This window comes from Mustela lutreola, chromosome 4 (assembly GCF_030435805.1).
Source record: "Mustela lutreola isolate mMusLut2 chromosome 4, mMusLut2.pri, whole genome shotgun sequence".
NCBI lineage: Eukaryota > Metazoa > Chordata > Mammalia > Carnivora > Mustelidae > Mustela > Mustela lutreola.
This window is the reverse complement of record NC_081293.1, coordinates 27,904,364-27,927,409: the sequence shown is the minus strand read 5'-3', so window position 1 is coordinate 27,927,409 and position 23,046 is coordinate 27,904,364. Positions and strand designations below refer to the sequence as shown.

The window sequence follows — 23,046 nt, the reverse complement described above, 5'->3', positions numbered from 1 at the left end:
AATATCTTGCTAGAAGGCCTTCCACAGCAAAGATGTATCCATAAAAATCCAAGGAGGGCTCTAATCACTAACAGAACCACCCAGCACTTGTGATGGTGGGAGGGAGGCAGGAGGCAGGGGACAAGAAGATGTTCTCAAGTCCAAGAACTCTGAGCCCACCTACTCCCACACAGAGCATTTCTCTCCCTCAGGATCAGAGTACCTTCTGTGATGGGGATCTCCAATGGAGTCATATTCTGAGGGACCAGCTCATCAAAGAAGGATGAGGAGGCAGAGGCTTCCTCTGTGAGGTGTTTGGAGGTCTGTGCAAGAAAGGATGGAGGTGGCTATTTTGGAAATGAATTGAAAACAGATAGAGAGCTAGCTTAGTAGCTCTCTCTGGGAGCTTTACTATCTGGCCCATAATGATACAGATAAAAAATAACCAGATAAGGTCTAGGAAGGGCTCTAGTCCATGGTTAAAACAGAGCTCCACTCCAGCCCAAAAGTTTATGCACTCTGTGTCTCACTGTGGTTCCAAGAAACGAGGAGTCTGAAGACATCTATGGAAGCCAAGCACTTTATGAGAGCAAAACAAAGAGCCAGGAAGGGGCAGATGCCCTAAAGACAGGTCTCCTGTGCTACCCCAGGTCCAGCTTTCTGGGCTCCCACCACACCTGGCTGCAGAAGACCTGCTGTCTGTTACTGTGGAGATCGTCCCCCTTGGACTGAGGGCTCTCACCCAGCCCCACGTCACTCTTCCAACACGTGGCCACCTGCAAGGAGAGACCTGTGAGTATCCTCTTCCCAGCACAAGGTCAAACATCCAATATGCTTCCTTCCCACCTTCACACCACACTGACTGGACTCTCTAAGATCCTGGCCTATTTACCTGGGGAGAAGCCTACCTCCAGGAGGTACAATGTTTATATATGCATTAGTGAAGCCCAGAAAGAGGTCACTGAGACAGTTTCCACTGAAGGCCTTCTCTTCTTCTCTGCTTCAAGTATGTGCTTCTGATGTAAAAGCAGCTTACCTTCTTCTGAAGCTCATCTTTACTGTATCCTAATAGTTTTAGAAATTTCATTCTGGAGTCTTCCTCTAAGGTCACCTAAGGAACCACAGAACACACAAGTCTCCATTAAATCAATGTGAATGATCCTCTCTTGCGTAAGTCCAACGTCTGTGCCAGTGTACCCTCTAACAGAATTCTTCGTGCTACCAGAATCTCTCCCCTTTCTCTCCCCAGATTTGATTCTGCTGGGCTAGAGGCATGGGTGTTAACAAAACCCTTGCCCACTTCTACATGAGAACTAGACCTTCTGTTGACTTACTAGATCTATTAGCCTGGTTACCTGGTAAGAGTCAAATGTCAGCTATGTTTCCAGGCAACACTGCTTGCAATGGATAAACTGCATCTGAACTGGAACTAAACAAACAATAAATAGCCTCTGTGGGCACCACACCCCAGGCTGCCCTCATTGCAAGGACTCTTGTAACTGAACAGATCTTTTGCAGGGACTCTAGAAACGTTTTTGAAGTGGGTACAAGAGACATTAGCTTTTGTAGGCATGAGGCTTCTCTGCCGGGGCCACCTACATGCCTGCCTTGTGTGCATCTCATCTCCTTGCACCTAAGCTGTCTTCTGGGGTGTTGAGGAGGACTCTGAACTCCTGCATGGGCTGCTCCAAGAACCCCTACAGAAGAGCGCCACCTCCCACTGCCCCGCCGACAAGCTGTGGCTCCTGTCCCACATCCTTCTGGGCAGACTGATGCCAAGAGAACCTACAGAGTCTTGTAAGTCTAAAATATCTAGGTGAAAACATAGTTCATGGTGGAAGCTGCCCAGATATAAACCAAGTCAGCTTACCCAGGCAGCGTGCCAGATACTGAGGGCCAAACCTTCCTGAAGCCCTACCCTAATCAGGGTTAGGGAGCTGAGCCCTTCATTTGTCCTACACAGAACCATGAATTCTGACTACTCCTTTCTCACAGTCTCTCAGGGCTCCTGCCTTCTCCCATATTCATCCTTTGGAAATGTTCAACCACGTTCAGCTTCAGGACCATCATGATGGACAGCTCTTGGGGAGGTTTTTGACCAGACTCCCCTCTGTCCTTAGGTACTGCTGCCTCCTTTGTTCAGAAGAATAAAGGCTCAACTCCTGAAGGTGACCTCTATTCTCTTTCCCATTCCACCATTCCTGGAGCAGTAGATGCTTACAACAAAAGCATCATTTCTTATTCTTTTCTTCCCACACCTTTTTCTAGCTTCACTCAGCAGTTGATGATCTTTCTCAAATCTTGTCTCCTTCCCGGATTCCTGGTGTCTATGTTCATGAAGTTCTACTATGTCTGAAGCACCAACCCCAAGTCTTTCTTAGACCCCCAGGGACAGGATCTCTCCTTTTGTATTGTTTACTATGATCCCAAAGCTTTGAATAATCTTCTCACTGTCTGTCCAGTAGGTTCTCTTTCTCCCTTTAGTTCTCTCCTCCTATCTGCTCAATTTCCTTAATAGGTGGAGCACTCCTTCTGATGTCATGCACAACTTGAAATTTCATTAGCACTGGAACTTGATCCACGCCTCCAAAATAAATTGGGACTTAAGCCCTGAGTCCCATCACAATAACTTGCCTTGGGTTACCTGAAACAAGCTCAAAGCCTTCTCATGATGATGTCCCCTTCCAGCCAATCCTCTTTCCTTCCTTTCCCTTCTCTTCTCTCTTCCCATCACCTTATCTGCCTTTTGGCATGGCATAAAAGCCTTCACTGTGGCTTTGATAAAGTATCTAGGACATCAGCAATAGAAGCAAAAAAGGCAAGTATCACTTGTACCTCTCAGCTTCCTTAGCTGCAAAAGGTCTCTGAGCCACTGGTAAAAGGTGAAGAGTCTGTGTCCAGAGGGTGGTGTGGTGTAGGAAAAAGCCTGAGAGGTCAGGGCCTCTGTAATCTAGGTCACAGTGTGGTTGTTCATGTCCTAGAGTTTCCAGCTTTGAGGGAAATACTTCAGAGCAGCCAACCTTCATGCTTCTTACCTTCAGGAATTGCCAGAGCATCTTTTCGCTTTGCAGCGATGTTTGTTCCATCTTGTCCTGACAATAATTCAGGAGATTTCCTGATTCCAGGGCCTCCCGCAGCTCAGCTGACCGCCTCAGGAATTCAGATTCTATGATGACTTGACTGACGAAGACTAGGCGGAGGCAAGGCTGTGGCACCTGGTGGGCAGGAGTGCTGGGGAGGGCAAAGGTAACCAGCTTCCCCCCAAACTGGTAAGAAAAAACAAGGGTAAAGTTCATCTCTTCAGGCTAAAAATTAACACCAAGTCTACATTATAGGGAAGGCTATTTAACTGGTTGGCCCTAGGATAAAAAACCAATAGTAAGAACTCCTGGGGGTTGAACAGGATCAGGAAAGGAGCAGCAAATGCGCCCCCATATACGAAAACCACCTCTGCATTTTTAGCCCCATCAGCTTCAGACTCTGGCACATAGTTCATCTTCTCAGCTGTGCTAATAACAATCTTCTCCCAGTCACCTGGACTAAACGCCTTGGCATTATCACAGTCTTTATACCCACACAGCCACAGCCATGAAACAGCAGTCTCACCTCTTCTTGTGCAGTGTTTCTCGTGCAGGGCCCCTCTGTCACATTTCCAGGGCTAGCACACCTCGGTTATTGGAATAAGCTGCTAGCCTCTGGGTTTTCCTCCTGCAGTTCAAGCCTCAGACCATCACTCTATACCTACAGCTGCTTAGGAATGTGTTATGGTTTCACAAGGCCACAGAAGAAAGCTTAAACTTCTCTGCCCGTGGTGTACAAAATCCCCAAAGTCAGGGCCAGACTCTCTAGCCTTTGTCTCCCTGTTTATTTATGTGATCACTCCACATCCCCAAAGTGCCCAGTCCATTCCTGCTTCTGAGCCTTCACCCACAAAAACAGCCCTACCTGAGCGTCCTTCTCACCAAAACAGGCACCCTACCTAAAGCATGTGTCACCAAGCAGAGCTTATTAAAGTCCCTTGACTCCAGCAGGTTTCCATCGCAGCCCCACATTAACACAACACCACAGCTATCCCGAGTCATCAGGCTGTACTCTGGACAACAGAGTCCGAATCTGGGACGTGGGGGCAGGGAAGGGCCCGGGGATTAGGCTCAGTATATATGAAAGGTCTTCAGGTTGTAGCCATGGTTGACAGCTACTGCCTACTCCCCAACCTTTCACTATTTCCCTTCCGGAGACCTCCTCCTTAATGAACTTTCCGAGTTGGAATTCTTCACTGGATTCCTACAGCACAAACCTACACTACAGATCAGCACTAAACAAAACAAACTTAACTTTTGATCTGTTAATATTTGCTAGTCTTACAAAGTGCTTATGTATATTCTTGAGGTTCATGTCAATTCACTAACATAAGCTGACCAGGTATCACTATTCCTGTTTTACAGATAGTCCTGAGTTAAGCGATCTGCCCAAGGTCATCAGCTGATAAGTGACAGAGCTATAACAAGAATGCAGGCCTCGGGCACCTGGGTGGCTCAGTCTGTTGAGGGTCTGACTTTGGATTTCAGCTCAGGTGGTGATCTCAGGATCCCAGGATAGAGTTTTGTGTTGGGCTCCATGCTTGGTGGGAAGTCTGCCTGAGATTCTCTCTCTCCTCTCTCTGCCCATCTCCTCCAACCCATCCATGGGCATTCTCTCTTTCAGATAAATAAATAAATAAATAAATAAATAAATCTTTAAAAAAAAAAAAAAGTAATGCAGGCCTTTATGGGTCCAGACAGACCCATAAATACAGAGAACAAGTTGGTGGTTGCCAGAGGGTTGGGGAGTGGGAGGATGGGCAAAATGGGTGAAGAAGAGTGGAAGGTAGAGGCCTCTAGTTATGGAATGTATATGCCATAGGGATGAGAGGAACAGCATAGGGAATATAGGCAACGGTACTGTAATAGCGCTGCAAGCTGACAGCTGGTAGCCACGTGTGTGGGGAGCATTGCCTAATGTACAAACTTGTCAAATCACTAAGTTGTACACCTGAAACTGAATGTAACATTGTATGTCAATTACACTTCAATTAAAAAAGGCAGAAAATAATGATTAGAGCTGATGTAGAGAAAATGAAACTCTTAGGCATTGCCATTGGAAATACTGTGCAACTGCTGTGGAAAATGGTATGGTGATTCCTCAAAAAATTAAACAGAGAATTACCTCCTGAAACAAACAAATAAACAACAGAATGTACCTCTCTCAACATCAGAATTCTTCACCTCCCTGGCTCCTGAGTATGTCAGCCTTACCTCCACAATAAAACTGGTGGCTCAGAACACAAGAACCACATCTTTGATACATCTGTTTTCAATTCAAACCTAAATTTATTTATTTATATATATATATTTTTTAAATATTTTATTTATTTACTTGACATAGAAAGAGAGAGAGAGAGACAGCGAGAGAGGGAACACAAGCAAGAGGAGTGGCAGACAGAGGGAGAGGGAGAAGGGGGCTTCCTGCTGAGCAGGGAGCCTGATGTGGGGCTTGATCCCAGGACCCTGGGACCAAGACTTGAGCCGAAGGCAGATGCTTAACAAGTGGAAGTGAAGTTTGACAAGGGTTTAAAGACAGGCATTGTGGAGGTGGTGGTATTTAAGCAAGGGACCATAAAAGACCATAGGAGGATTCAGTGGCTCAGGAGGGAAGGGTACAGGCAGAAGCAGCAAAGTTGAGGAGTTATCTATAGAACAGAAAAGAGTCATATGGAACTGGAACCCAGGGAACACATAAGGAAAAGTTGGGAATAAAAACTGGAAAGGTGGGGCGCCTGGGTGGCTCAGTGGGTTAAGCCTCTGCCTTTGGCTCAGGTCATGATCTCGGTGTCCTGGGATCGAGAACCACATCGGGCTCTCTGCTCAGCAGTGAGCCTGCTTCCCCCCATCTCTCTCTCTCTGCCTGCCTCTCTGCCTTCTTGCAATCTCTATCAAATAAATAAATAAAATCTTAAAAAAAAAAAAAAAACTGGAAAGGTAAGCAGAGCCCTGTGTACATTTGGCCTTGAGTTCATAATGGAATAGAGGTCAAAGGTTTTGAGCAGAGGAGTGACAGGATGGACTTACAAATTTTTTTCTTTCCTGCTTTGTGTTTCTAACCCTTCCATGTCTGCACTCAGTCCCAGTCCAGACATGTAGGGGTTAGAGAAAAATCAGATGGAGCCCTCAGGCAGTTCTCTATAACCAAACAGCCTACAGCAACCAATACTTTTCAGACTGCACTGGCACAGTAAGCAAGGTGAAGGGATAGAGAAGAGAGCAATAGTGACTCTGCTTGAGCCCAAAAATGGGCCCTGATGTGAGCACAGGCAGTAGGAATAAATGTCCCATAGAACACAGCTATGTGTTGGGCATACGTGAGGCTTCACAAACACACATGCACAACTGTGCACTTACAGCAAATGAAACACCTGCTGGCCTTCTCATCCATTTGGGGGGTTTCTTTAGAGGAGGTATCAACGATGCTTGGGCCACTTGCTCTGGTACCTGCAATGGTGGGAGAGGCTGGCCTTTGCTGAAAGAAGAAGAGATCTGAAGGCAAAAGGACACCTGTATCACCAACCCCACATGGGGCCGCATCTATAAACTTTATTCTGGGAGGAATCCTGGAGATACCCAATCTGGACAAAGGCTGGACTCCCGTATTCTAGGGAACTGGTAGTGAGGGTAGAACTCCCATGCAGGAAGCTCTTGGAAAGCCTACTGCATCCACGGTCTACAGTGGAATATAGACACAGAATGGATCTACAGGAGAGAAGGAGATGAGACAGTTCGTATTTCCAAAATAATGGTCCCGGCATGGAGATCCAGTGTCCCCGAAATACTACAGGGAACATCCAAGAGAAAGAGTCAACATGAAGGTCTGTTTCGTATTGTAGCAGGAACGACACCGTCCCAGGAAGATGGGCACTACACCAAAAGTGCAGCCCTCCCATCCCAGGGCCTCCCAGTCTCCAATAGCTCCCCTTTCCTCCCGGGCCATTCGTCCTTTTCTCTCCCCCCACATAGAGACAGCATTCCCTCCAGCATTCTCCACCAAGCCTTTCAAACCTTGTCAGCCTGTCTCATCTGCTGGACCTCCCAGCTCCTACCCATCACGGAGTACAAACTGATCCAGCCGTCGAAGGAGGCAGCAGAGAACACTGGAGGGTCCCGGGGGCACCACTGCACATCAAAGCACCAGCTGCTCTGTGTGGGTAGCTTATATACTACCTGTGAGGGAACCCCACCATTAGGGAAACCCTGACTAAAAGGAAGGTAAGCCAGAACATAGCTTATTTCTTCTCCCAGCACGCCCACAGAACGGCCAGCCTACCTCACTGCTCCCCAGGTTCCAGCACAAGATCTGGTTGTCCTTGGCACTACTGAGCAGAAGCTCAGCATCAGCCTGGCTCCACGACATGGATAAGATCCCCCTAAAAAGGAAAGAGCAGCTAACATTTGTCGAATGCCTACTCTGAGTAGGGTACCTTATATATCTTGGATAAATTTCACCCCTGTAAAATGAGCAGTCTGATTTCATTTTACAAATAAGGAAAATGAGCTTTGAAAATTTGAGGAACCTTCGGCAGTCACACAACCAGAACCCAAGTCAAATCCCAGAGCCTGTGCACTACACACTCTATTACTCTGTCTCCCATAGGTTCCTGCAGAACGGCCTGCTTCTTTCCCCAGCTGCAGAGTAGGGACTATGAACAGCAAGAATCAGACACACACTCAACCATATGGGTGCTTGTTTTAAAAAGAAGGGTAGTGAGGACTCAACTCTTCAAAGTCCCCAAAAAGGTATAAAGGCAATATAGCCCTTTAGTAAGAAAGAACAGTGTGGGGCTGCTTTTTCTGCTATGGGCCCAAGAGCTACAGCTTCAGGGGAAAACCTTCAGGCTTTCTTAAAGAAAGAACATTATCCTTGAATCAGAGCCTGAAGATTCTCCCAGAGGCACTAAACATTGTCTCCAAATATTTCTCATGATCCCATCTATACGCCCTTTCTGGAAGTTAAATGGAATCTCAGGTTCTTTTCCACGACCTCAGGATCTCAAGGAGCTCCTCTTTATTGGAGCTACAGCTAGGACTTAGAGACTGTGTGTTCACTGGGAATTGCTTTGAAGACAGGAAAGATGACTGGTAACTAAAGTGAGCCATTCATTGCCTCCTACCCAGGTCAGTTATGCCCCACCATCCACCAAGGATGTAGACAGAATTTAAGACTTTACCTGCTGTGGCTCTCCAGCACCTTCAGGGGCGAGGAGGCAAAGCGCAAATCCCATAGCTGAATCACCGGGAAACGATCATCTTCTGAACACAGCACCAACTGGGTGGCTATGTCTGGGTGCCAGGCCAGGCCTGAGCTGTGCATCTGTGAACAAAGCAGACCGCAACAGGTGACGTAATCTGAAACTTCTGGTTATGAACCTTTTCTGCCTAGTTGGAATAGGACTTCTGAGGGTTGGTTTTATGTCTTTTCTCAGTGATAAGTGATGACCATGAGTAAGTAAGGAACATTAGCCTTTGGTGTCAGCTGTTTAGCTTCCCTAAGCATTCACTCTCAACTGGAAATCTGCTAAGAGGCTGGACCTGCAAGTGCAAGCTGGGAGCAGAACACTGGCCTGGGGAAGAGCAGCTCTGAAGTCTAGGCACAAGAAAGAAGCCAGAGCGCGAGCCTGTATTCTGCCTTCACGACTCACCCTGTTGCTGTGATCGCTGACTTTGATGATAGGTTCATTCTTCCTGAGATCCCACACAACCACCTTGCCGCTGGGGTGAGCAGAAGACAGAATGTGTTGAACCTGCCGGTTCCAAGCGAGTGCCTTGATGTCTTCTGGAGGCTGCTGAGGCAGGAAGTGGGGAGGGGGAAGGGGACAACTTGTCATCCCTTGGACCAAGAGCCATTTGCTCTTCCACTGTTCCCAACCTCCCCGCAGAAAGCCCAAGAGTCGAGATGGGGCTTCCCAAACCCAAACAGTGTCAGGGTGTGGGAGCTGAATTTTCCAGAGAGGATCCGTTAGGGGACTGGTGTAGAAGGTGAGAGAATGGCAGGCAGACTTGGAATTTACTCCTATCCCAAGGTGTTCCTGAGAGGATGGAGTCAAGATTTAAATCAGCCCTCTTATCTATGACAAAGAGAGTGGCAGAGAAGGAGGAAGGGAGGATAATAAAGACATGTAAGACATCCAGAAAGAATAAGGCAGAAAGACAAGCCATTGCTATTTTTAGGGCACAAGGTGCTATCAAATTTATACTTAACTTACCTCAGGATACTGTAAGCACAAGATAGAGAAGAGCCAGGAAGCAAAAAGACGGGCCTAGTTACAGACTGACAGGTAGGTATACTCAGAGACAGACATACACAAGATGCCCAACCACATGGGAGAACCAGATATAGAGGCAAAGATGACCCACCCCACAAAAGGACAAGGATGTATCTGGCCCCACTCCAGAGCCCAGGGTCTTACTCTACTCTGCCTAAGCTCTACTCTGATAAATAGTATTCTCACTCCTTTTCTCAATGTCTTTTACTGCCTTTCTTCATCTTTGTTCCAGAAACCCTAGGACAGTTAATGACCACAAAGCACCACCCTTCCCCTCCATCCCTGCTATGGGTTGGCTGGTAACGTGTTAGTCTGTGGCGCTTTACTGCCCTCCAGTGGTGAAGTCCAAAGTCTCCCGGGCTCTGGGTGCCTCAAGAATTCAAGACTTTCCTGGGCAAATCAGCTGCACACTCTAATCAGCAGCCCTGGGAGTCTCCTTACCTGTGACTTGGATCCTGGGGTCATTGGCACATTGAGGTTATTCAAATCCCAAATAAAGATTTCAGAATCACTGGCCCCCGAGGCCAGGAGGTTGGCCTGTATGAAGAAAAGGCCTTTGGAGATACACCATCCCAGGAAAGGGGGAAAGAAACCCACATTTGGGGCTTCCAAAACCTCCCCCATAACAGTGTGAGAAGGGCTCAGAATTACAGACTAAAGGTCACAAGTGGCTCCACGGCTTGGCCATGTTAGACCAAATGAAATGCAGTACCTGGAAAGGATTAAAGTCAAGGGCTCTGACAGGTCCCGTGTGCTTCTGTCTCTGAGCAATCACAGGTTCCTTCCCCGAAGACAGGATGTGGGTCACATTGTATAGAGTAAGCAGGCCATTGTCCCCGCCGCCTGCAATGATCCCGGAGCCTTCTGGAAGCCCACTGCCAAAGCTCCCCCAGATCAGCTTGTAAAACCTACAAAGAGGAGGAACCAGCATCAGCACCAGCTCAGATTCATGTCAGAAGAGGCATTTCTGTCAGCCTCTGTCAATACATAGGCATCCCCACCAAGATGGAGTCTGCCTGTCTCCCTCACTTACCAGACACACAACACAGGTTTGCTTGCTTGGTCATGCCCTTTCTCTGAAAAAAGATTCTATCTTTGTAAAATAAAAAAAAATAAATAAAAAAAATAAAAATAAAAAAATAAAAAAAAATTTTTAAAAATTTAAAAAATTTAAAAAATTTAAAAAATTTTAAAAAATTAAAAAAATAATAATAATAAAAAATAAAATAAAATAAAAAAGAGGGGCGCCTGGGTGGCTCAGTGGATTAAGCCGCTGCCTTCGGCTCGGGTCATGATCCCAGGATCCTGGGATCGAGCCCCGCATCGGGCTCTCTGCTCTGCGGGGAGCCTGCTTCCTCCTCTCACTCTCTGCCTGCCTCTCGCTGACTTGTGATCTTTGTCTGTCAAATAAATAAATAAAATAAATCTTTAATAAAAAAAAAAAATAAAAAAAAAAAAATAAAAAAGAAAGATTCTATCTTTGTTACACCAGAAGGCAGGAGAACACTGCCTCAGAGCTGTGTGGCATGCTTTTTTTTTTCCCCCTTAATTAACATTACTGGGGTTACATAGACCCAGGGATACATATTTCAAATAGATTACTTAATCCTCACAACTCAAATGACAACAACAACTAAGACTTACTAGATACTTCCTATATGCCCGGCACTGTTTTAAGTGCTTCACATGTATTAGCTGATTTAGTATTCAATAACCCTATGAAGTATTATTATGGACTCCATTTTTAATTGAGGAAACTGAGGCAGAGAGAATTTAATGAAACTTCTGTATACACAGCTAGTAATTTTATCCCTTTTGGACAGCTAGGAAGTGGCAGAATCAAGGTTTAAAGCCTGGCCCATCCTATTTTATTTATTTATTTTTGTAGAGCGAGAGTGAGAGAGAGAATCTTAAGCAGACTCCACACTCAGCATGGAGCCCGACGTGGGGCTTGATCTCATGACCCTGAGATCATGACCTTAGCCAGAATCAACAGTCAGATGTTCAACCGACTAAGCCACCCAGGTGCCTTGGTCCATCTTATTTTAGAGCCCAAGCTCTTAACTATCATAAAATAGTGTATTCTGCTTAGAGGAAGATCCAGACTCTTTTATACCTGACTATGAAGCAGTTTCCCTACACAAACAGTTGCTGTCCCCTCTTCCCTCTCAAACTGGAGGGAAGAAAAGACCCACAGACCTCTCCACCCTGTGTGTCTTCCATGTGACTGCCCTGGGCCAGCCCTACCAACAGAGAAGCGTAAAGAATAAACATACCTCTTGGGAAACACTTTTGGCTTTCTAATGATGCTTCTAATGAGACTCTGCCAGTGTCTTGCACAAAAGAAAAAGATGGACCCTGGGCTCCTGCAGACAAAGATGGTTCCTCTGCAAAGCCCCCAGGGAAAGCATGTGAAATCCTCAAAGCCTCCCAGGTAGCTTGTCCTTCATTCACAGTTGCCAGCCAAGGCTATTTCCACAGCCCTTCAGAGAAGCTAGATTTCACATCAAATGATACCATAAGATCCCAACCTGGAAATGAAATGTTCCCACACCCTGGGAACTGAGTGGGGTGACCAGGCAGGACCCTGTTCAGCTAGTCATGAGAGCAGCAACCGCCTGTTAGAAGTAAAGAGCTGAACACTGGTTGAGACCAGGTCAGCAACTGAGATAAAACAGCAGAGCTGACACAAACGGTGGCTCCAGAGCTACTGTCCAAATGGCAATGTGTTCTAAGGTCGCCCTGATCTTAATAGGGCAGAAGAATGTGTGCCACCCTGGTTCGAGAGGCTGCCATGTCCCCCTGGGGCTAGAGGTCAGTGTGGGCAGAGGGTAAGTCATCAGAGCAGCTACAGAAGCCCAGAATAGGTCTCACAGAAGTCAGAGAGTGTGGCCAGAGAAAAACTCACACACAGATGGTGGAGGATGCTACAGTATGGGCACAACTCATGACCTCCAGACCGAAGACAAAGGCACGTGACACCTCAAGGGGGAGTCACCAAAGGGCTGGAAAATAAATCCAGTTTTGAGAGACCAAAATGCAGATCACAGCGCGTGACAAAATGACTTCCTTTCTCTAAGCCTACAGGAAGTACAGTCCTACGGAAAACCATTTCACTGGCGAGGATGAAGCAGGAGCCCAAACAGTACATGACCCTTCAGTGGGCTCAAGGACTGTCAATCATCTCTGCTCTGCAAAAGGACAGGGAATCGCATGTTGCAGGGGCGGGAGTGGGTGGGTGGGTGTACGCATGTGTTTGGATGCAGAGAGAGAGCTCAGAAGCATGCAGGCAAATGCAACCAAAAATGAATAACTGACAAATCTAAGGAAAGGTATACGATTACTCATTGTACTAGTCTACAACTTTTCTATGTTTGAATGGTTTAAAAATAAAAACTTAAAAAAAAAAAAAAACAAGTTGGCCTTTGGCTTAAAAATGGGATTTTTCAGACATTAGAAGAAGAGAGATTTAAGGAGAAGTTATCGAAAGAGTTTATATAGAAAAATGGGAACTTCAAAACATGAGAATACCGGTAGAATTCTCTGCTGAAGAGGTTCCCATGCAGGTGGCAACAATGAGCACCACAGAGCATCAGGAATGATGGGTGGCGCCTAAAGTAAATACAGATTCTTTACATACCTACATAATTCACATTTTTAACATGAACCCCCAGGTGATTCTAACAAGCAACCAGGTTGAGAACCCCTGTACTAGATACATCAGACTAATACCAGCCTAGACCAATAAGGGAAGGATGTTGAAATCCATATTGATTCTGATGCATTTACGCACGCACTCTCAGTCTACTTATAGCCTGAGGCAGCTCCTTGTCTGCACTTGTACCCAGTGTTTCAGAGCAGTTCTCTTTCAGTCAGGTATTTCTAAATATGTAACATTTCTCTAATGCATCATGGATTAAGGATAAAGAGGTCTTCAGGATTCAAATGTGGTTGAGCCATAAAAAGGACAGGCAAAGGAAGGGGAAAGGTTTTGAAAAGTGTATGTTTAGGTAACAATGAAGAGAGACACAAGGAAGGTTTCTTTTTTAAAAAAGTGGGGAGTACCTGGGTGGCTCAGTTGGTTAAACATTCAACTCATGATTTTGGCTCAGGTCATGATCTCTGGGTCCTGAGATTGGGCCCTCAGTCAGGCTCCACGCTCAATGGGGAGTCTGCGTCTCTCCCTCTCCTGCTGCTCCCTCCGCTCTCTCTCTCTCTCTTTCAAATAAATAAATAAATGAATAAATCTTTAGGGGATAAAAGGAAAAGAAAAAAAGAAGAAAAAAGCAAATACATGACTTGTGTGTTGACTTGTGAACTGAGTACTTAGCTGCTGCTTTTTTTGCTATAAAAAAAGAAAGGGAAGGAAGACTGAACATTAGACCCGAATCTAGAGCCTAGTAGGTTCTTAGCAGCCATCTTGCACAACCTCTTCTTTATACATAAGTAAGGAAACTGAAGAACACTGTCAGAATACAACCTGCGCAGTCATGGACCTTTAGCGAAGGATGCAATACAATTGTACTTTCCACTAAACCATGCCAAAGATGACACAGAAAAGAGGAAAGCATAAAGCAAAGAATGGGCAGCTCTCTACCTACCTGATCAACTTGGTCAATAGTTTGAAATGTGGGTTTCTGAGTGAGTGACTGAACCCAGGCTGAGCCAAAAGAGGGTGTCTTAGACTCTGGAGTGTCTAAGATAATTTCTTCAACAAAACTCAATAGATTGGGGTGCCTGGGTGACTCAATCAGTTAAGCAGCTGCCTTCCACTAGGGTCATGGTCCCAGGGTCCTGGGATCGAGCCCCGCATCAGGCTCCTTGCTCAGTGGAGAGCCTGCTTCTCGCTCTCCCTGCCGCTCTGCCTACTTGTGCTCTTTATCTCTCTGTTGAATAAATAAAAATCTTTAAAATAAAACAAACAAACAAACAAAACCACAACTCTAATAGATCCAGGTCTAAAGGTAATTCTTTAGTTCTTTGAAAATGCGAATCAATATTTGGATACAATAATGAAGGTGGAGAAGAAAGTAGAGATGAAATACTATCAATAGGGTTAACTGTACCATTTATTTTGGTTATAGTCCCCAATCCTTGCAGGATGGAACAGGGTATGAAGTGAAGTTTATGATTCCTTTATTGGGTACCTACATTTCAAAAAGGGTCCCTTCAACCTAGTTGGCTGCAAAACCTACCACTCATCACCCCTGAAAAGCTCTCCAGGCATTAAGATTAACTGAAGAATAACTATAACAAACTGAAATTGCAGATACCAATGCTCGCTTTGGTAATCCAGACATTTCTAATGTCACTTGTTCATTTAACGGATTTTATTAAGCATCTAACGACAGGCACTGTTTTAGGAGCCAGAGATACAGCAATGACTAAAACAGACAAAATCTCTGCCCACAGGGATCTTAGGATTCAATTTCAAGATTTCTTTTTTTAAAAGATTTTATTTACTCATTTGACAGAGAAAGAGAGAGAGAGAGAGAGAGCACGCGCACAAGCAAGGGGAGCTGCAGGCAGAGGGAGAGGGAGAAGCAGGCTCCCCCCTGAGCAGGGAGCCGGATGAGAGGCTTGATCCCAGACCCCTGGGATCATGACCTGAGCTGAAGGCAGATGCTTAACTGAATGAGCCACCCAGGCACCTTCTTTTTAAAAAACAAGAATTTTTTAAAAGATTTTATATATTTATATATAAAATAATTGATTATATATATATATATATTTTATATATATTTATTGTGTATGCACAGGCATACACAAGCATGATACAAGATTTCTTAAGCAATTATATTGCCTCTATTAGGAACTCTTTGCCCTAAGGAGCCACTGCTATGCTAAGGCTGCTACTTTGCTGGCTGAGGAGAAGGGTCCTTGCCCATGCCCCTCTTCTTAACTCCAGGAGTACGAATGTTATTGCATTAGTTCACCCCTTTTGGGGGCCCTTGCTTAGATGCTAAGAATATTCCATGATTATTGGTAAACCCTCCAGTGGCTGCTCTTCAAAAGGAAAGGTACTGGAAATACAAAGATATGCAAAAAAACTATAAAATAAGGGATACTGCCGGAAAGTGACAGAGGGGCTCCAGGAAAGGAGAACAATAACTAACCTTTATTAGGTTAAACCATGAAAGGAAAAAAAAAAGGGTACTTCTGTTTAAATAACTTAATTAATCTCTCAGATGAACCAAAAAACGCACAAGAGAATGCAAAGTTGCATTTTGATCAGTGATCTCTAAAGTGGGATGAGCAAGGTAATTTTCTGAGCTGTGGGAAAAAGACTTACTTTTTAATGTATAAAATTATAGAAACTGCATTCTTAATAGTAGATTAATATATTACTTATATTCCCCATATAAGTATATAAGTGTGTGTGTGTGTGTGTGTGTGTGTGTATCAAGTATAGTGAATATTCACATTCTTCCTGGTGGTATGAAAATCTGGAGACCACTGCTGTAAGCCACATCTTTACAAAACCTATAAAGGTTGAATAATAGAATAATAGAAAGAAGGTAGATTTTGGAGTTAGGCCTAGAGGTAAATCCTGGCTTCTCAGGGTTTCAGTGTCCTCCTATGTAAAATGGGAATAATGGTATTTATGGCTTAGGCCCATTTTGAGGGATGAATAAATATACAGAGCTAGTGTCTGGTCTGTATACATACCCTCTGTGAATGCTAGTACTCAGCCCTGAAAGCCCACCAGAGGCCATGAAATCCACGAGTACCCAATCAGTGCCTAACCACGATGAGGAGAGGCTCACTCATTCTCCTTCCACTGGCAGAAAAGGAGATATTGTGTAAGGTTATCTTCGCAAGAGCTGAGGGAGGAAGGAGCCAACATCTCTGGGTCAGAGAGAGATCAGGTACTTAAGGGTTCAGCTCTGTGTGAGGTGTCTCTATCACCTGATTCTTTTTTTTTTTTTTTAAGATTTAATTCATTTATTTGAGAGAGAGAGAGAGAGAGAGAGAAAGAGCATAAGCAGGGGGAGCAGTAGAGGAAGAGGGAGAAGCAGGCTCCCCGCCGAGCAGGAAGCCCAATGCAGGATTCGATCCCAGGACCCTGGGATCATGACCTGAGCGGAAGGCAGACACTCAACCATCTAAGCCAGGTGCCCTCTATCACCTGATTCTGCCCAACACTGCCGCTGCTGCTGACCAAAAAGGTGCAAGTGGGTGTTTTAAAAAATCCTCTTGCAAAATAAACCCAGGGTTAACTTCTCCCCTCACGTATCTCCTCATGAGCTCTGAGAAGTACACATTACTACCAAGATTCCTCAACAGGGTCTATATCAGGATCTGTCCCACACACCCATCAACAATTAAGATATAGTACCTGCTTGAGGCAGAAAGGACTCCCTTGTGTTTCAAGTCCAAAGAGGGGTCCCTGAAATCAACCTCAAAGATTTCCAATGTGCCATTTGTGCTAAAGGAGGCATCTAGCTGCTGGGCAGATGTTCCTAGGCACAAGAAAAGTTAGGAAGAGGCAGCATATAAGCAAAAATACATGCAAGGGTTTGGGGTATAAATGGTTGGGGAGTGGAGAGGCAGAAGAACAGGAGAGGACTGTGAATACCCTTTTCCAAATGGTAATTCCAAGGAAAGGAAGAAAACAGGAGGTGCTCAGGCTTGAGCCATAGTTCAAGGCTGCCCTGAGGTACTCCAAACACTTAATGTCACTTTGCTTATGCTTCGAGCAAACCCCACCGTTCCATGACTCTAAAGCTTTCTCTGAAGCTCAGTAAGGAATTCTGGATATTAAGTCTCCCCTTGACTTATACTTTCAGCAGATCGTAGTCCACAATATAATCATACCTGTGGCCAGATACACAGGGTACTGGCTGGCTGGGCTCCACGCTTGGACAGCTGGCCGTTCAAGTTCCTTTAGCTTCATGGTCAGTCCTGTGTGGGGTAGAAAACTGACATGGCCCTCAGTCCACTGAAAATAGAAACCTGCAAACTTAAGGGTCAGATTCAAGGAGTACCTGCAGACATGAAATCTTGTTTCTCTCTCCCCACCATGGAATGGGGATTTCGGGAAAATAAGGGGTAACACACACATAATGATCTGTAGCTCTGCAAGGACAGTTCACTTACCCAATTACGGAAATCTAATGCATTTACCCCCAAAAGATATCCAAACATAGTGGCTGCCACAAGCCCAATGGTGATGATAATTATCAGATCAGATAATATCTCAGTGACCTCATCTACTCCCTTGGCTTTATATATCATCCATATGCTGATGCCCCCCAAATTTGTACCACCAACACAAATTTCTCTTCTGAGCTCCAAGTTCTTATATATGTTGTTAATCAAACATTTCTATTTGGATATAGCAATGATACCTAAATTAGTCTGTCTAAAACAGATTTCTCTATTCCACCATCTCCTCTCGCCAAATCTGTTCTTCCTCCAGTTTTCTTCATCTCAGTAACTGGTACCACTCTCCACCCAATTGCTCAACCAGAAAACCTGAAAATCCCTGATTCCTCCTTACCCCCTTATTCCCTTCTAATTCATCATTAAGTCTTTCTGATTTCACTTCCAAAATTATATCTTAATCTGTTTACTTCTCTCCATCTCCATCACCACCACACTCTTTGAATATACCATCATCTCTCACCTGGGTTACTGCAATAATCCTCCAACCAGCCATCTTCACTCTACCATCACCCAATTAATTCTCTACACAGCAGTGGAAGTGAACTTTTAAAATAAAAAAGGGGGGAGCCCTGGGTGCCTCAGTCATTAAGCATTTGCCTTCCACTCCGGCAGTGATCCCAGAGTCCTGGGACTGAGCCCCACATCAGGTTCCCTGCTCCACGGGGAGTCTGTTGTTCCCTTTCCCTCTCATGCTGCTTGTGTTCCCTCTCTTACTGTCTCTGTCAAATAAAATAAAATCTTTAAAATCAAAGAGGATTGGCATTCCATGCTTAAAATATATATATTTTTAAATTTATTTGACAGACAGAGATCACTAGTAGGCAGAGAGGCAGGCAGAGAGAGAGGAAGGAAAGCAGGCTCCCTGCTGAGCAGAGAGCCCAATGCGGGGCTTGATCCCAGGACCCTGGGATCATGACCTGAGCTGAAAGTAGAGGCTTTAACCCACTGAGCCACCCAGGTGCCCCTCCATGCTTAAAATCTTTCAATGACTTCTACTGCACTCAGAATAAAATTGCATTCAAACCCCTTTATGACCCTGCTCAAAGGCTCCAGCCTACCCCTTTAACCTCATCTCTTGCTACTTTCCCCTCTTATTCATTGTGCTGCAGCCACATTAGCCTTTTTTTTTTTTTTAAGATTATTTATTTATTTATTTATTTGGCAGAGAGAGAGATCACAAGTAGGCAGAGAGGCAGGCAGAGAGAGGAGAAGAGGAAGCAGGCTCCCCTGCTGAGCAGAGAGCCCGATATGGGACTCGATCCCAGGACCCTGAGATCATGACCTGAGCCGAAGGCAGCGGCTTAACCCACTGAGCCACCCAGGCGCCCCCACATTAGCCTTTTTTCCTTTCCTGGCTTTATACTTACTCAAAGCCTTTTTTTTTTTTTTAAAAGATATTATTTATTTATTTGCCAGACAGAGATCACAAGTAGGCAGAGAGGCAGGCACAGAGAGAGGAGGAAGCAGGCTCCCTGCTGAGCAGAGAGCCTGATGTGCGGCTCAATCCCAGTACCCTGGGATCATGACCTGAGCTGAAGGGAGAGGCTGTAACCCACTGAGCCACCCGGGCGCCCCCCTCAGAACTTTTGTAAATTGTTTTCCATACTTTGAACATTTCTTCCTTTCATTCTCTGCATACTGGTTCCTTATCACACCTTTCTGGGCTCATCTTCTCACCCCCTCCAAGAGGTGAGCCATCCAATGAAAATCAGACTCAATCTGTTTCCCCTTGCTAACCTTATCTGTCGAATGAAGGTAGACATCCATTTTAATTCTGTGGTTTCCAATCCAATTCTAACGCATATTCAACGTGCGATCCCAACAGGCTGGCAAAGTGGCAGGAAAGTGTTTTGTTTGTTTGTAATGTAACACTGAACTTGAGGGAGGAGACTTGGGACCTGCTGTGACCTGCTTAAGGAAGCCACCATCAGGTTAGTCTCAACCTAGAAAAATAGTAGGTAGTACTACTCAATCTGTAATGTACTTTCCAGCCTGAAGAAAGTCTGAGGCTGCCAATTCAGTCAAGATTCTCAGTGGGCCTCTAAACACTTGAGGCAACGCAATCACGTACGGACTTGCGGCACAACACATCATATAGTCACCACCGCCACCTGCTGGTCAAAGCCATTTTCACGTTTCCGGGGAAAGCCCTTAACAAAAGTAGAAGCTGTGTTTAGCACTACTCATTTAACGTGCAAATCTCAAGTCTCCCAATGGCTCTCCGTGGCAAGTACTATATGATCCCCATTTTTACGGGGAAGAAAACTGGCCGGGCCGAGACGTGAACCCACAACAGCCCCCACAGCCCAGTGCTTTTAACCATTATACTGGTTCAAACTAAACTCAACCGCACATGAGGTGTTAAATCCCCGACGATCTGGAAACTGGGAAGATGGGCTTTTAAACTACTTTCAACCAAGAGCCGAACGGACTCCTGCAGTGATGGAGGGCGGGCGGCAGCGACCCGGCCAGGCCCACGCCCGGGACGCACGGGAAGGCGCGAGGGCGGCGCTCAAGGGAGACCCTCGTCGCCGCAGCACCGCCGCGAGGGAGCCGAGCCGGGTCCAGCCCGAGGGCGGGCGCGGTGGGGCCCTGAGAGGCGCGGGCCGGGGTCTCCGCTGAGGGCAAGCTCCCCCGCGACTCTCTCCCGAAGGAGGGGAGGCACTCCCGGGCGCCCCCACCCCCAAAGAGGTGGGCAAGACCCACCTGCACGGGGAGCCCCGGTCAGGGTAGCGCGGCGCAGCCAGAGCCGGTCTCCTCCGAGGGCCTATGGGCTCAAGTGGGCGCTGCGGACGGCGGCTGCCGAAGGCCAAAAGTAGTCCTGTCAGGGCTTGGCGCGCGCAGAGCGCGGGGTCGAGGAGCTGGCTGACCCGCGGAGGAGGTCATAGGATTCTCGCTTTTGCTCCGGGCTCCCTCACCTGTCCTGTGGTTGCGCAGTTCTGCGGCGGTGGGTCAGATCCTGCGACGACCAATTCTGACCTACTCGATTTGAGCCAGGTTCCGGGAACAGCCCCCCAACCCCGCGAAAAGGGAAAATACTAATTCATTATTTGTTGAAGTGGAGAAGACCTGGTACTAGTTCCAGAAGCTCTCAGTGGAATCCTAATTGAAAAGGTAAATAGCAATCGAGGCCATAAATAACAGCAACGCACTATAGCCCAGCACCAACTGGTAGCCAATAGCTGTTGGCTTTGTGAATTGTTTTTTGACTAATGAAAAGGTACAGGCATGCAGGGGGGTTGGCATTGTAGACCAGGGGCTTCCTGGAGGGCTTCAGGAACATGAGACAGGTGGTCATACGTTGCAGCAGCAAGGTAGGTGATATCTCATAGAGAAGGAACAGCCCAACGAGCTAGTGGGCCCCTTGGCATTTCCGTTACCATGAACTAAAGAGGCCGGATACAGGTTGGGAATACGAGTTCAACTCTGGGGGTAATCGGTAGTTACAGAGAATTATGAGTAGGGATGCAGTAAGATGAGGATTGTTATTTTGAGACAAGTAATATGGATTCCCTTGAGAGAAACCAGAGCTGGAGGCAAGGACTCCAATTAGGTGACTAACAGTCCAGGTATCAGGTGATGACAGCCTGGATTAATATAGCGGCAGTGACTATAAAGGAAAACTGGACAGACTCTTGTGACTGATGAAGGTTAACAATTGAAGAGGGAGGTGAAAAAAATATCAGATGGATTTTTTTTTTTAAAGATTTTATTTATTTGACAGAGAGAGATCACAAGTAGGCAGAGAGGCAGGCAGAGAGAGAGAGAGGAGGAAGCAGGCTCCCCGCTGAGCAGAGAGCCCGACGCGGGACTCGATTCCCGGACCCTGAGATCATGACCTGAGCCACCCAGGCGCCCCTCAGATGGATTTTTTTATGTTGACTGAGGGAATTACAGCATTTTCAAATAAAAATGTTCTGCCGGGGGCGGGGGGGGGGCGGTGCGCCTGGGTGGCTCAGTGGGTTTAAAGCCTCTGCCTTTGGCTCAGGTCATGATCCCAGGGTCCTGGGATCGAGCCCCGCATCGGGCTCTCTGCTCAGTGGGGAGCGTGCTTCCTCCTCTCTCTCTGCCAACTTGTGATCTCTGTCAAATAAATAAATACCATCTTCAAAAAAAAAAAAAAAATGTTCTGCCGGGGCACCTGGGTGGCTCCGTGGGCTAAAGCCTCTGCCTTCAGCTCAGATCATGATCTCAGGGTCCTGGGACAGAGCCCCGCATCGGGCTCTCTGCTCAGCAGGGAACCTGCTTCTCTTCCTCTCTCTCTGCCTGCTTGTGATCTCTGTCAAATAAATAAATAAAATCTTAAAAAAAAAAAAAAAAAAAGTTCTGCCAGCAGCTAAAGAACTTAGACCTGTTATCTGTGATTCAAAACTTTGGTTTAATGTGGAAGTTCCACCATGTTTTTGCTGACTACACCTCCAAAGATGGTGAATTGGTTGTTATTTTATGACTGAGCCCCAAATCACTGTGACACAAACCTAGATTTCCTTTTTGGGTGGACTGAAGGGTTTTGAAGTCAAGACAGACCATTCACACTCTTCCTGTGTATTAAGTACTTACCAAGCATTTCTGGAGCATCTTAGCACAACAGTGGATGAGATGGGAGGGCAAGTAAACAGGGTGGAAAATGGAATCTTAGAATATACCTCAAATTAGGGAATGAGGCAGAAATGTCACTGATGGGAGCACTCTGGAAGAAATCTGGACCAAAAGTATAAGGCAGTTCCAAGCAGGACAGGATTTAAAAAATGAAAAGTACAGGCATTCCTGGGTGGCTCAGTTAAGCCTTCAACTCTTGATTTTGGCTCAGGTCATGATCTCAGGATGTGAGATCGAACCCCTTGTCTGGCTCCACACTGGGTGTAGAACTTCCTTAAGATTCTTGGGGCACCTGAGTGGCTCAGTGGCTTAAAGCTTCTGCCTTCGGCTTAGGTCATGATCCGAGGGTCCCGGGATCCAGTCCCACAGTGCACTCTCTTCTCCGCAGGGAGACTGCTTCCTCCTCTCAATGTCTACCTCTCTGCCTACTTGTGATCTCTGATAAATAAATAATCCAAAAAAAAAAAAAAAAAAGATTCTCTCTCCCTCTCCCTCTGCTCGCCCAAAAAATAAATTTAAAAAATTTTTTTAAAAATTAAAATTAGGGACACCTGGGTGGCTTAGTCGGTTAAGTGTCTTCTTTTGGCTCAGGTCATGATCCCAGGGTCCTGGGATCGAGTCCCACATCGGTCTCCTTGCTTAGCGGGTAGCCTGCTTCTCCCTCTGCCTTCCACTCCCCATGCCTGTGCTGTCTCTGACAAAAAAAAAAAAAAAAATACACTCTTCTGTTTACACATCTCTTAATTCTTTCACTTTATTTTGTTAACTGCCAGTTTCAGCTTCTACGTAAGTACTTAAAGGCTTTTTGTCCTGTCCAATTTTATATCCCCAGGACCTATCAGTGTCTGATTTTATATATATATATAAAATCACACAGTATTATATATATTAGGTACACAGATGTCTGTTTGTTAAATATATTATCAAATGTGACTGAGGACAGAAAA

The 23,046-nt window shown here is 45.9% G+C and overlaps 1 protein-coding gene across 14 annotated transcripts in view; it reads right to left on the bottom strand.

Moving 5' to 3' along the window:
* Window positions 1-20,538, bottom strand: part of SEC31B (SEC31 homolog B, COPII coat complex component) — a 40,725-nt gene extending 20,187 nt beyond the window's left edge. For 4 of the 14 annotated variants that reach the window (XR_009352491.1, XM_059169189.1, XM_059169195.1 and 1 more), the window contains exons 1-13: window positions 17,150-19,231; window positions 16,671-16,794; window positions 10,044-10,239; window positions 9,773-9,868; window positions 8,708-8,851; window positions 8,237-8,379; window positions 7,336-7,435; window positions 7,071-7,232; window positions 6,417-6,551; window positions 3,015-3,245; window positions 1,016-1,090; window positions 657-755; window positions 203-302 (exon numbers count right to left, since the gene is read on the bottom strand). Coding sequence is in view for 13 of the 14 variants with exons in the window: in XM_059169189.1 (XP_059025172.1) it covers window positions 203-302; window positions 657-755; window positions 1,016-1,090; window positions 3,015-3,245; window positions 6,417-6,551; window positions 7,071-7,232; window positions 7,336-7,435; window positions 8,237-8,379; window positions 8,708-8,851; window positions 9,773-9,868; window positions 10,044-10,239; window positions 16,671-16,794; window positions 17,150-17,396 (1,852 nt within the window). In the remaining variant the exon portion in view is untranslated. The other 10 variants (XM_059169188.1, XM_059169194.1, XM_059169191.1 and 7 more) reach the window with 10 other exon arrangements.
* Window positions 20,539-23,046: the final 2,508 nt, after the last annotated feature.